General features: G+C 53.3%; 1 protein-coding gene across 1 annotated transcript in view; it reads left to right on the top strand.

The window, feature by feature from the left end:
- LOC103807097 (von Willebrand factor A domain-containing protein 5B1-like) overlaps positions 1 to 11,705 on the top strand; it is a 20,731-nt gene extending 9,026 nt beyond the window's left edge. The window contains 12 exon segments of the mRNA XM_009079816.1: positions 1 to 72; positions 1,770 to 1,884; positions 3,449 to 3,634; positions 3,869 to 4,064; positions 4,998 to 5,185; positions 7,227 to 7,434; positions 7,610 to 7,927; positions 8,534 to 8,671; positions 9,850 to 9,924; positions 10,290 to 10,359; positions 10,583 to 10,706; positions 10,959 to 11,705. The exon segment at positions 1 to 72 is cut by the window's left edge and continues 25 nt beyond it. Of these exon segments, the coding sequence (XP_009078064.1) occupies positions 1 to 72; positions 1,770 to 1,884; positions 3,449 to 3,634; positions 3,869 to 4,064; positions 4,998 to 5,185; positions 7,227 to 7,434; positions 7,610 to 7,927; positions 8,534 to 8,671; positions 9,850 to 9,924; positions 10,290 to 10,359; positions 10,583 to 10,706; positions 10,959 to 11,705 (2,437 nt within the window).
- Positions 11,706 to 13,532: the final 1,827 nt, after the last annotated feature.

Below are 13,532 nucleotides of genomic sequence, written 5' to 3'. Positions count from 1 at the left end.
GCTGACAGATGGGGCTATCAGCAACACAGGGAAGGTTCTGGAGCTGCTGAGGAACCACTCCTGCTCCACCAGGTACAGAGGGTAGCAGGGCCCACCCCTGCAAGGGCACAAAAACCCAGCCCGGGGTGGGATGTGCCTCTCCTTGAACACAGCTCCATCTCACAGACGTCCCCACTTCAGAGACAGAGGCAGGAGAGATTGCTGCTATGAGCCATGGGAGAACCTCAAAGGGTTTGGAACGGATCCCAGAAGTTCAGATGCTTTTTAAACAATCAAAAGCAGGATAATTGAGCTGACAACTTCACAGCTCTCATCTGATGCTTCCTGCTAGGAGAGATTGACATGCCAATAATCTTCCTTGCCTTTTTTTTTTTTTTTTTAAAGCACATCTGGGGCTGGCCCCAGCTGCTTCCAGGATGGGGCTGTGCAGAATTGAATATGCTGAAAGGGAGCAATGTAAAAAGCAGCTAATTTGTGCATCAAGCTCCCAGCCTGGCTCCCCAGCCCTAATCACAGCCTGTTCTGGTTTCTCCTCTGCCTCTTTAAGGGGCACGAAACATAAGGAAAATGTAAGAAATCCTGATTCCTCTGCCATCCCTCAGACTTCAGGGCTTATCAGGGAAGCTGCTTTGTGGGTTTTTAACTACATGGAGGTCTAATTGCTTCCCAGCTGAATAGACCTTCGCTCCTACAGAGGCTAAATGCCACTGGAGTTAGAGTGTGGTCTCGGGTGACCCTGGAAGGCAAAGTCTTGTGTGTGGCCCATCTCAAAAGAAGATCAGAGCCTTATTTAAGAGGGGTGTGAGGCTGCCTAGGATTTGCAGCCGGCTGGGGATTAAAAACCTCGGAAAGAAAAGCTCCTGGTGCAGATGCATTTTGCTGCTGAAGGTGGTTTCTTCCTCAGCGATCCACTGCCCTGACTGAACATCATATCCAGCTCATCCCTATCCCTCCTAGCTCCCAGGCACTACCCTCCCTGCCTGGGCTCCAGCTCCACTTCCAGCCTTCAGCCCAAACCAAATCCTGATTCACTGAGCTAGGAGTCAGGGGAGCAGCCTCTCCTGGCTGGATCCTCCTTCCTTGAGAAAAAAAAGTTTGTTTAATTGTGAGCAGAGATAATTACTGGAGCTTTAGTGCTATTGACCACAGGCAGCAGGGAAAAGAGATGAACAGGCAGTAAAGCAGCTTGTTTGTATTTGCAGAGGAGGGGAGGGCTTGGGGTCCTGTTGGGAAGCCCCTGAGTGTTGCTGCTGAGGGTCAGTCCTTGGGGAAAGGGTTTGAGGTCTGCTGAGAGGAGGGGGCTGGAAGTTCATAGAATACCAGAATGGTTTGGGTTGGAAGGGATCTTAAAGCTTATCTCATTCCACTCCCTGCCATGGGCAGAGACACCTTCCACTAGCCCAAGTTGCTCCAAGCCCTATCCAACCTGGCCTGGAACACTCCCAGGGATGAGGCAGCCGCAGCTTCTCTGGGCAACCTGTGCCACTGCCTCAGCACCTTCACAGGGAAGAATTTCTTCCCAATATCCCTTCTTACCCTGCCCTCTGTGTGAAGCCATTGCTCCTTGTCCTGTTCCTCCAGGCCCTTGTCCAAAGTCCTTCTTCAGCTCTCTTGTAGCCAGTTTAGGTACTGAAAGGTTCCCAACCCTCCTGCCTCCACCTAAAAACAAGCTGCTTTATTTTTCCCTGGACGTAGCAATGGGATAAAGCCAAGGGAGAGGGTGAGCTGTGTGCGACTGGGGGATCCTGATGCTCCCTGTCCCTTCACAGGTGCTACAGCTTTGGCATTGGGCCAAATGCCTGCAGGAGACTGGTTCAGGGTCTGGCTGCTGTGTCCAGGGGCATCGCTGAGTTCCTGGCGGAGGGCGAGAGGCTGCAGCCCAAGGTACAGCCCAGGGACCACCCTGTAAGGCCCTAACCATGCTCTGGTTCAATGAAGGGGGAAGCCACAACTTTATTCCCCATCCTGGTGCTTCCTTCCCCACTCCCCCTCGGCAGCAGGTGGGTGAGAGGGAGGGGATGAAAGAGCATCTTCAGCTGCGGCTGTGGGAGGGAGTGGGAGGGTGTTTACCCTCCATGTGGGGCTGGGGAGATGTGATAGCCACCATACAGCAGCTCTGGCTTCAAAAGCAGCTGCTGCCTCAGACACCAGTGAGGGCAGAGGGACTGGCATCAAAGCAGCCAATTAGTTTTGAAGTCAGGCTCAGCCCTGGCATTGCTCAGGCGAGAAGGACCCAGGGTTGGAGGGAGAGGAATATGCTGTGATAGCTCTGCCTATTAAGCTGACTTTAAAGCCTCTTCATTTCCACTCTCCTCATGAAGACTGAGTAAACCTCTGTGCCTCAAATTCGGTGTAGGGATGGCTCTGTCCCCTGGTGAAAGCACAGTGCTCAGCCTGTCACCCACTGCATGACTAAACCCACAGAGAATTGGGTCTTTAGCTTTAAAATATCTCTAACAACCCAGCTCCTACGTTCTTGATCTGAAAAGGAGGAGTTCAGCAAGCTCTTCCCCCCCACCACCTCTGCAGGAACTTGTAGCACACAAAACCCTCTCTAAGACAGAACAGCATCAACATTTCTGATGTAAATTAAAAGCAAAGACAGTGAAGAGAGAGGGTTTTTATTGAGCTATTAATAAGGACTTTGCAGGCTGTGCAGCTCGGTGCCTTCAGCAGTCTGAGGCATCAATTAATGGCCTTCTAAAACACAGCCTGGTGTGTCTTCCTGAGCCTGTGCAAAAGCAGGGAACAATAGGCAATGTTTGAGCTGTTCTGCCTCTAAATACAGTGTTCATTTCCCCTGGTGTGCAGGGAAGCTTGTGTAGATGGCTCCCTGGGAGGTTTGTCCACGAGGCATTCATGGATATTGGTCTTCTCCACGTGTGTAATTGGCAGAGCATTGCTGATCTCCAGCAGTGGCTTGTGCCAACGAGGAGCTGTTCCAAAATTATCAGTGCTCTCAGTCTGTGTGTGACTGTCAGGGCACAGGACAGGGCTGGGACTTGGAAAAGTGAAGGTCAACAGCTTTTCCTGGGTGTTGTGGGGAGCAGGGGATGCTGCCTCACACTAGAGCAAGACATCTCTGACCACAAACTCCACCTTGCTGACCTGGCAGCATGTGCTGTGAGATCAACCCTTTGCTCCATCAATATCCTCTCTGTTGCCCTTGGGAAAGAATCATGGAATCATAGAAAGGACAACACCTCTAAGATCACTGAGTTCAACCTTTAAACCAGATCTGCCAAACATAACCATGCCAAGGAGATGGGGGCACTGGGGTGGGTGCCAGAGCAGACTAAGAGGGAGCAAGCTGTCGGGAGTGGGTAGGAATCAGCTGATGGATTGGTTCAGGGAAATCTTCCCCTCCTCTGCAGCACACAGCACATGCCCCATGGCATACACAACATCCAGTTGCTGTCTAAGCTCTCCCCTCTGCTCTCTGCTGCAGATGATCAGGTCGCTGAAGAAGGCGATGGCACCAGTCCTGAGTGATGTGTCTGTGGAGTGGGTCTTTCCTGAGAGCACTGAGGTCTTGGTGTCCCCTGTCAGCACCAGCTGCCTCTTCCCTGGTGACTGCCTGGTTGGCTATGGTGTCATCTGTGACACCTCCCTGTACCTCTCCAACCCCAGATCTGTGAGTCCAGAGGCTGTCCTGGGAGTGGGAAGTGTTGGGGTTTGTGTACACGAGTCTCAGCTCTTTGTGCATGGCCAGGAGGTATCTCCTGCTTCCTGACTGTGTCCTCAAGGGAGATGGTGGGTGGGACTTGGGGAGAAATAGTGGGTAAGAGTGGTGGAGCACACAGTGGCTCCTCTCGGCCGGTGGATGGATATGGTGGTGGGACCTGTTCCTCTCTCTGCTTTCCCCCAGGACAAGAGGCGACGTTACAGCATGATGCGTTCCCAGGAGTCAGGCAGCTCTGTTTTCTTTCACTCCCAGGAGGAGGGAGCAGGCATGGAGAGCTGGAATCACTCCAGAGACTCGGAGGGCTCCTGCCCCACCGAGCGCTCCCCGGATCACCTGGGTGTGGGCAGAGATCTCGGGGGAGAGTCGGACACGGACACTGGTCAGAGTTTCCTCTGTACATGTGTGGGTGTGATGCCTCTGGCTCTCTAATCAAGCTCCTGTCACTGCTCCCCCAGTTTCCTTGCCTGACAAATGAGTGTCTTCAGCTGCACTGAGCCGGAGGAGTTTGCAGGAGGGATGACAGATCTCCTGAGGCTTGAGCAAGTCTGTTTGGTTTGGATGTTTTATCCAAACCTGTCAGGAAATCAAGGGAAGCCCTGGCGAGCTGACTTCCCTGGAGATTTTCAAAGCAGCTTCAGTTTTGACCACATAATTATTTACAAGCTTCCCAAGCAGTGTGTGGAGAAGGAGCAGAGTGAGCAAATTGGTAGCTCTGCTAGACCTTCCCTGCACCTGAAAATCAGCTTCCCAGTGAGGAGAGACAGGGAATGGATCCTAAGCCTGTCCCCAGGGTGTCACCCCTCCCCACCAGGGTTTGGCTGGGTGTTTGTGTCAGCAACATGTGGCACAAAGCAGCTGGTTGCACCCCAGAGCTGGAGAAACCACTGTTACTCATGGGATGTTCTTCCCTTATATTTTGAGAGGAGTTGTGCTGTGCATCCCCTCAAACTTGTCAAAAGCAATGAGAAATCGTGTCTTTCCGAGGCAAATTTTCCTCTTGCTCTGACAGGAGAGTGTCTGCACTAATTAAATTTCATTAGTAAACCCTTTGTCTTCTCCAGGGAGGTTTGGGGAAAGGCAGTCAGGCTTTTTTTGGCTGAAAACTGCTTAGACAAAACCTCCCCAACCTGCTCTCCTGACATCCCCAGTAATTTTGAGTGTTCTTATTTCCTTTTGTGCTTTCATTTCTTTGCTTAAAACTGAACGTGGCCCCCTGAGCCCTGGGAGGACTCTGGGGTGGGCTAGCCAAGGTGGGGGTGGTGCTGGCTGATCCCACTCTGGAATGGAGCTGATTCTCTCTCCCAACATTCAGGAATGGATGTGAAGGCTTCCTCCAGGAGACGAGCATACAGCACCACCCAAATCGCTGACCACGAGCCTTGCAGGAAGGTGCCCACAGCCAGTGATCCCAGCACTGCCCTGGGGAAAAATCCCCTTCGGAAAACTCACCTGCAGGACCTGCAGCAGGTCAGCCCTGAGCCCTGGCAGGTGGATTTCCAGGTATGTGTGTCCCAAAGAGGCTTTGACAGCAAGAGCAGCAGGAAGATATCAGATGGATAAGAGCCAGGGAAAGGGCCTGGCTTACACTAGTCCTAGGATTTAGATACAGATAGAGATAGAGATAATATAGTTCTGCAGCACATCACATGTAGGAAACAAGCGAAGCAGGGAGCAGAGTGCCATCCTGATATCCCACAGCAGTCCCTCCCCACAGGAGCCCAACTTTTCTCTGCTAAATTCCTCTCCCCTTCCCCTGTGTGGTCTGTGCTTCACCTTGCTGCTCCTCTTATCCTTCTTATCTCCCTACAATTTGGGATTCAGACTCTCCTCAAAGTCTGTGCCTTGCAGGGTATAGGAATTCAGTGTCAGATTCCCAGCTGGATCCACAGCCTTATGCAGCAGCAGGATGAGATGTGAACCTGTGTGATGATACAGGACTATGTGCCCTGCCCACAGCAGGTGGAATTTGGGAAGACTTTTCAGCTGATCTATGGGAATGATAGGGATGGTTTTCTTCCATCCTTGGCATTGCCAGGATGCTCTGCTCTGCAATCAGCATCTGCAGGGCTGGGAGGACCAGCAGCACTTGTTCCCATGGAAACTCAGAGCTGGATGTTGGGGGCTTTTGTTTCCCTTCTCCTGCTGGTTAGAGATCTTTGGGTGAAGGGTGGAAGGTGAGATGAGGGGCAAAGGGGAAGCAGAGCTGGTGCTCCACAGGGAGGGATGAGACCTCTGCCCTCCACCTGCAGCAGTGAGCAGCAGCAAGGGTGAGCAGTGGGAGGTTTTATGGGCACTAGTGACCTTCCCTGCCCACAGAGCATCCTCCTGCCCATAGGATGCTCGGGGTGAGGGCAGGGATGGAAACAACTCCCTTCTGGAGGGCAGGAAATGGTTAACAGCATGCATCCTGCTCTTAATGAAATGCAGCCTGGTTTTGCTACCCCTCCTGCTGCCAGGGCTCTCAGCAGCTCTCCCAGCTCCCAATCCTGCTGCCAGGGCTTGACATTTTCAGGGGTGTGAAGGCAAGCCCTCAGCTCCTCTCCACACACTCCGTGCTGGGAAGGAAAGGTCAGCACTTGCAATGAGCAGCTTAAATCCCCAGCTCCATTCCCAGCTGACTTCTTCCAGCTGGGAGAAGAGCTCAGGCAGGAGAAGGAGCAGGTTTTGAATGGAAAGGGTTTGGCAGGACCTCCTGTGAGTGTCTTGCTTTTAAATATCTCAATATTATCTTGGTAAGTGGCTCCTGGAGCTGCCTCCAAGGTTTGCTGGTTATCTCATAGAGCACCAGAAATTAGGTGGTGATGGAGACCATGTTCTTGCCTGTCATCCAGAGAAAGCATCTCAGCATCCCCATCCAGCATGGGGATCCACCACTTCTACCACTTCTATCCCTTGCTGGTGGTGTGCTAGGAAGATGGAGAGTCTGTCAGTTTTTTGGGGACCTTCCACAGCCCTGGGGATAGGGATGAAACAGAGCTCACAGAGGGGAACATCAGTGTGGAATGTGACACCAGAGGTGCTGGAGTGGGGGCTTCATGTCTTCTGAAAGTGGAGAAACAGTCTCATTAAAAAAAAAAAGATAAAAATTACCTTCTCCCATCCCCTGCTCCTCTCTCCTTTCGTTACTAAGCAACTGGTCCTTGATCTTTCTGTCTCTCTTCTTTCCTTTGGTTCCCAAGTGAAGTCATTAAAATGTCTGGAGGAATTAAGCTCATATTTTACCTTCTGCATGTCTGGGGAAGGAGCCCCTGGGGCCAGGGTCCCTTGGGGACATCCTGGAGATCTGATGGAGGGCTCTGTCTGGGCATGGATCCCAGCAGGGATAGGCAGAGAGGGAAGGACCTGTGTGTGTGCAGGATTGCAGGTTGGGCAGGGAGCAGATGGGATCAGAAGGGACAGAGCAGGTCCATGCAGGGAGCAGACAGGATCAAAGGGGACAGACACATCCATGCCAGGGAGCAGATAGGATCAGAGGGGACAGAGCAGGTCTCTGCCATCAGCTGCAGCTGGATCCAGCCCTCCTAACTCTTGCTCTGCTCAGCCCTTCTCAGCCAGTGCCACCAGGATCCGTGGCACAGGCGCCCGGCGCCCATCCCTGCTCCACCACAGCTGTGTGTCCTTCTGCCACAACACCGACCCCCCACCACTACCAGATGGGCTGCAGCAAGCTCTGGGAAGGGGCTTGGGAGCACTGGATGCCAGAACAAACCTGTGGTCCTCGTCGGACAGCCGGAGCCCTGCGGATCTGGGTAACTGGGAGAGGGGCATGGCAGCATCACCTGTCTGTGAGGGGTTTGGTGGTGCTGCATCCTGCTCTGTGCCACCATGTGAAAATCAGGAAGGATTAATTATAGTTTCTTGGTGGCAGTGGGGAATTCAGCTCCCAGAGATGTGATTAATGATCTGCCTCTCCCCTCTCTGCAGAGTCTGCCCAACATCCATCCCTCACGTTTGAGGTGGACACCTCCTCCGACTGGGAGCCGCAGGATTTAGATATCAGCACTGCCTGTGGCTCCCCACGCTCCCCCAGGACCCTCTGCAAGGCAGTGGTGAAAGGCCTGAGGAACAATGAGCCTGTGCAGTGGGAAGTTGCCTTTGATATCTGCCATCTCTTCCGGGAGCGGGAGATCCAGGAGGATGGTGACACAGACCTGTGGAGTGAGACCTTCCACCACCTGGCAGCCAAGTCAGTCATCAGGGACTTTGAGCAGCTTGCTGAGAAGGAGTGTGAAATTGAGCATGGTAATGCACTGCTGGCTGCAGGCAGACCCTGCCTGGCCTTGGGGAGCTTTTCCAGCAGCCTCAGCAACCTCTGGAATTAAAACAATAGCTGGCAGTGGTGAAATATTAGGGAATATCTCACCTAGTTCCTAAATGACAGCCCCTTCCAGCTGCCTTGTGCTTTCCCCCTGCTTCTACAGCATCTCTGCATGTTAACATGACCAAGATTCTGGTCCTTCCTGCTCCTCAGGAGCAGCAGTTGGACTCAATCCTTGTGGGTCCCTTCTGACTCAGTATATTCCATGGTTCCTCTGCTTCATGCATCAGGTAACATGGTTATTTTTAAGGAGTTAGTCACCTGGAGCTAGGAGATGGCATCAAACTCAGAGGATCCAATAGCAGCCACACATCACTGCTCTGGGCTGCACAGGTCCCTGGGTCTTGTCAAACTTCTCCAGGAAGTGCATCTGGGCATGGAGAGTAAGAGCAGAAGAAGCAGTAGGGAGACTTTAGAGGGATACAGGGATAACAGTCCCTGCTGGGCATGGATCCCTGAGCATGGAAGTTGGTCTGGGAGCTGGGTCTGAGGGGGGGATGGAGCCTGACCCTGGTGTCCTCCCGTGGCAGGGTCTGGGCGGCGGTACCAGCTCAACGCTGTCCACACCAGCAAGGCCTGCAATGTCATCAGCAAGTACACAGCATTTGTGCCAGTGGACCTGAGCTCCAATTCCTACCTGCCCACCCTTGTGCACTACACCCACACAGGTAATTTGGGGCTGCTGGAGGGGTGAAACATTGTCCTGGGAAGGAAGGAGCCTCATGCAGAGTGTGAATCCATGACTCATTTTGGCACCAGACCTACCTACCCAAAGCCATGGGTGAGATCTTGATGGCAAGAACCTCTTCCCATGGCCAGGGAAAAGGTTTGCTTTTAGGTCTGGATGCCTAGAGATGCTCATAGAATCACAGAATTATTTGAGTTGGAAGGACCTTAGAGCCCATTCAGTTCCAACCTCCTATTATGGGTAGGGACACCTTCCACTGGCCCAGGTTGCTCCAAGCCCCAAACAACCTGGCCTGGAACACTTCCAGGGATGGAGCAGCCACAGCTGTGCCAGTGCCTCAGCATCTTCACAGGAAACAATTCCTGCATAATATCTACTCCTAACCTACTCTCTTTCAGTTTGAATCCTTTCCTCCTTGTCCTGTCACTACAGTTCCTGACCAAACTCACTCTGTGTGTTTTGTTACTACTGTGTGTGACAGTTCCTCTCTAACACTGGTCTTTCCCTTCTCTCATGCCAAGGAGCAGCAGCCAAGCAAGGCAACCAGAGGAGCCTGAGCCTGGGAAACAGAAGGCATCGTGGCTTATCCCCTGGCCGTGCCCAGACAGCTTCTGGCCAGAATGGAGACAACGGATTTTACAGAACGAGTAAGATTCCCTGGAGTTTTCTCTCCTTCCTGGTGTTACAGGTCTCAGTGGTTTGGGACATCTTCTCTGGTCTTTTTTCAATTCTGCCTTCCTGTTTGGATAGAGTGCTCAGCAGACACGTGTCTGGCTGGAGCTCATCTCCTTAAATGGGGAAGAATCTTCAGTTTACCCTGCACCCCCCAGATCGCAGGTTGTGGCTGCTGACAATGCTTGGAAGTTAATTGGCAGCCGTAACGAGGATCACACGAGGGATGAAAAGGGTGTCATTAGAGACAGGGGGATGTGAGGCACTCGCTTGTCACCAAATCCTCCACTAATGAAGACGAGTTGGATTGGACCTTGTCTGGCACTGTCAGAGCTGCAGCTGAATTAACATCGCCCTGATCAGGCTCATTAACCCAATCATGCCCTGGGGAGGGAGAGAGGCTGTGCCGCAGCCGGCGCAGAGGCACAACACTGATTCCAGCTGGGTGACAATTCCAGCATTGCTGATGTGGTTCCTCTGTTGCAGATGCTGAGGAGAGCAGCCTCTCCCCCTCCAGCTCCCCTTCCTCCTCTGGCTGGGAGCGCTGTCGTCTGCCTGAAGGTAGGGAAGGAGCTGGAGGCACTTGCCAAGGTGCATTGAGTCTGTGGTTTGGGCTCTACACCAAATACTTCTGCTGAGTTTTGGGGGTCTTTTTATAAAGCTTTATGACCTAAAATTAGGCTTGTGAGCACAAGACCTGACTAATTCTGGGGTGCAAAGGACAGAGCCTGGTGGAGCTGTTGGTATAGATCTCCCCCAGGTTAATTTTAAGAGGTGGGGGGGGTTTATTATCCATGTAAGAAAAATTAGACGAGGGGTAAGATTTTGCCAGACAGTCAGCAGCTGAATGAGCCACCTTGTGCCCCAGCACCTCTTTACTCTCCTGTAGCATCTTGTTTTACCACCAGCTCTGTGTTTCTTACCAGGGCCCTTCCAGAGCCTTTCTGCTTCCTCTGCACAAGCCCAAAAATCCATCGAGAGGCTCTTTGCTGCCAGGTATGGGCCAGCTCAACCTTCCTCTGACCTTAGCAGATGCTTTACACCTCTCTGGGTCTGATGCAAACACAAGCAATGGGGAGAGGAGGGACTCCCAGGGATAGCAGCTGGAGCTGGGACCAAGCATGATACCAGTGTCTGGGGACCAGGGATGGTTTTTGGAGGGGAGGGTGGGCATCAGGAGAGGCATGGAGGTCACAGCCAGCTTTTCATCCTCTTGCAGGCCCAGCCTCAATAAAACCAGGCTGCTGGTTCGAGCTGCCAAAGGCTTCATGAGTAAATCTCCAAGCAGAGGGAGCGAAGTCAGCTCTGAGAGTGATAATGAGAGTATGGACTACCTTCCCCTGGTGAGCAGCTCCCTCTGGGGTCTTGTTGGGGTTGTGTGGTCACTGCATGGGAGAAGAAGGAGGATCCTCCACAGATCTTTCCTCTTTCTGTCTCTGGCAACCATGTCCAACGGTCTGCTCAGAGATGGAGAGCTGTTCCATCCATCCATCCATCCATCCATCCATCCATCCATCCATCCATCCCTTTTTCCTGAACTTCCCACAAGTTTTTGGTGTCTCAGAGCTTCCCTTTGTGCCCACCATCCCCTGCAGGCATCCCTGCAGCTGGCCTGTGGTGCCTTTCTCATGAACTCAGCCTTCTGCGATGCCATCAACATCCCCATGGAGAAGCTGAAGTGGACATCACCCTTTGCCTGCCACCGCCAGGCTCTCAGCCCCTCCAGCTCCTACAGCACCAAGAAGACCAGTCCCTCTGTGGAGCACAAAACTCTCAGCTCCAGCCAGCAGCTCCTGGTCCCCAATGGACATGGGAAGAGTCCCACCAGCAGAGCAGTGCTGAAAGGACCTGACAGCCACACGGAGGACACCATCCGCCTTCGGCACTTCTCGGGCAGCGCAGTGGAGAGTATCTCCAGAGCCCTGAAAGCTGAAAAGGAACTGTCCCCCCCTGCCATCACCATCCGCCGCTTCTCCTCCCCGGAGAGCACTCTGGCCACGGCTGGGTGGGAAGCTGACAGCACCTGGGGCTCGGAGATGGACAGCTCCCAGGTCCAGGCATTGCTTTTGGACGTGGAGCTGCAGCTGCAGACGGAGCCTGAGGGGATGCTGTGGGCCACAGCAGTGGCCCTGGCCTGGTTGGAGCACAGCTCAGCTTCCTACTTCATCGAGTGGGAGCTGGTGGCTGCCAAGGCCAGCCTGTGGCTGAGCCAGCAGCACTTCCCAGAGGGATCCAGCCTGGCCGTGGTGAAAGCTGCAGCCCAGCAGCTCTTTGTGCTGCTCCGTCACTGGGATGAAAACCTGGAGTTCAACCTGCTGTGCTACAACCCAAACAGTGTGTAGAGAGGATGAGGAGGGAGGCTTGGGCAGATTACTGAGGGTGCAGGAGCAGGGATCAGTCCTCAAGGAAAGGCCTCCAAAGAGCTTAGCTCTTCTGCCACAGGGACGTGTGTGTTTATTAGAGCAAACCCTGCAAACGGAGCAGCCCAGGCAAAATCCTGCACTCAGCAGTCAGAATTTTGCCCTGGGAGGGAACCTCCAGCTGCTTGCAGTAGGATGCTATTTATTTTCAACTGGAGCAGCACTTCCAGCTACAGCAGTTCCCTCTGATCCTTTTTACTTCTAGTTCCTAGCCCTGTTCCCAGAGCAGATCTCACTGTCTGCTCAGCTTGCCCTGTCTTTCCTTGGCTACCTCTTCCTAGCCCCAAATTGCTGCCAAGCCCCTGCTGCAGCCCCCCAGCCCTGATTCCCTGTTCTCCTGAGGCTCCTGCAATCTCAGATGGATTTTGGAAAAGGTGAATGTCTGACAACATGCTCATCTCATGGAGCAAAGGGAATCCAGGCTGGGAATGACCATCTGAGAGCAACTCTGCTGCCACTTTCCTTGGCTACCTCTTCCTAGCCCCAAATTGCTGCCAAGCCCCTGCTGCAGCCCCCCAGCCCTGATTCCCTGTTCTCCTGAGGCTCCTGCAATCTCAGATGGATTTTGGAAAAGGTGAATGTCTGACAACATGCTCATCTCATGGAGCAAAGGGAATCCAGGCTGGGAATGACCATCTGAGAGCAACTCTGCTGCCACAGCCAGGAGGGCCAGGAGGAATGGAGCCAGGAGGATGGAGCCAGGAGGATGGAGCCCAGCCACACACCAACAAGCTAGGCCAGTCGGAGGCTGGGACCAAACCCCATCATATCCACATGGTGCTGGGCTCCCTCAGCCCCTCTGGGATCCCAGAGGGAGTTTGTGAGACCCCTTGCAGCCAACACGTGCCTTTGGAGCTTCACAGGCAGAGCGAGGGAGCCTGGGATTGAAGGATCAAGTGCCTACAGAGGGAATTGCATCCTTTGCCTCTGGCATGGCTGCGATGCCCACGGAGCCCATCCCAAACCCACTGCCTTTTGCTCCCTCCCTTGGCATGTAGCAGCCCTGCTGTGTCCCAGCAGGCTTCTGTCTTGTGTCTGTGTGTCTGGGGGGCAGAGGGGAGGGAAAACAGTGCTGGGGACTAAGAGCATCCCTCTGGTCTCTGCTCTCAGTGTCACCCCTCTGGAGTCCCCAGGACCATGGGCACCTCTCTGGTCTGTGCTCTGGTGTCACCTCTCTGGAGTCCCCAGGAGCATCTCTCTGGTCTCTGCTCTCAGTGTCACTTCTCCAGGGTCTCCAGGAGGATCCCTCCAGTCTCTGCTCTGGTGTCACTTGTCCAGGGTCCCCAGGAGCATCCCTCTGGTCTCTGCTCTCAGTGTCACCTCTCCAGGGTCTCCAGGAGGATCCCTCCAGTCTCTGCTCTGGTGTCACCTCTCCAATGTCCCCAGTGTGGCAATGCTCAGTGGCACTGTAGATTTGTCATCCAGGTGCCTCAGTGCATTTGTGTTCTCTGTTGCAGAAGTGTTGTTGTCCCAGTAAATCACATCCTGCTTGAATTCCTGGTGCAAGTCCTTTGTTTTGGGGTGGGGTTTTGGTGAGTTTCCCCAGGGACACCCCAGCTGGCTGAAGCATTTTGTGGCTGTCCCAAAAAACCCCATTCTAATTTAGTGCTTGAGTTGACATCTGGGTTTCAGAGGGGATAAGGAACATTCAGGGTTTGGGGAGCTGAGTTTTGCAACCCTCAAACTGCACAGTGCTCTGTAAACTGATGGATCTAAGGTTTTAGAAACCAGGGGAAGTTTGATTTAATT

Source organism: Acanthisitta chloris, unplaced genomic scaffold, assembly GCF_000695815.1.
Source record: "Acanthisitta chloris isolate BGI_N310 unplaced genomic scaffold, ASM69581v1 scaffold18448, whole genome shotgun sequence".
Classification (NCBI taxonomy): domain Eukaryota; kingdom Metazoa; phylum Chordata; class Aves; order Passeriformes; family Acanthisittidae; genus Acanthisitta; species Acanthisitta chloris.
This window is presented reverse-complemented; position numbering and strand designations above follow the sequence as displayed.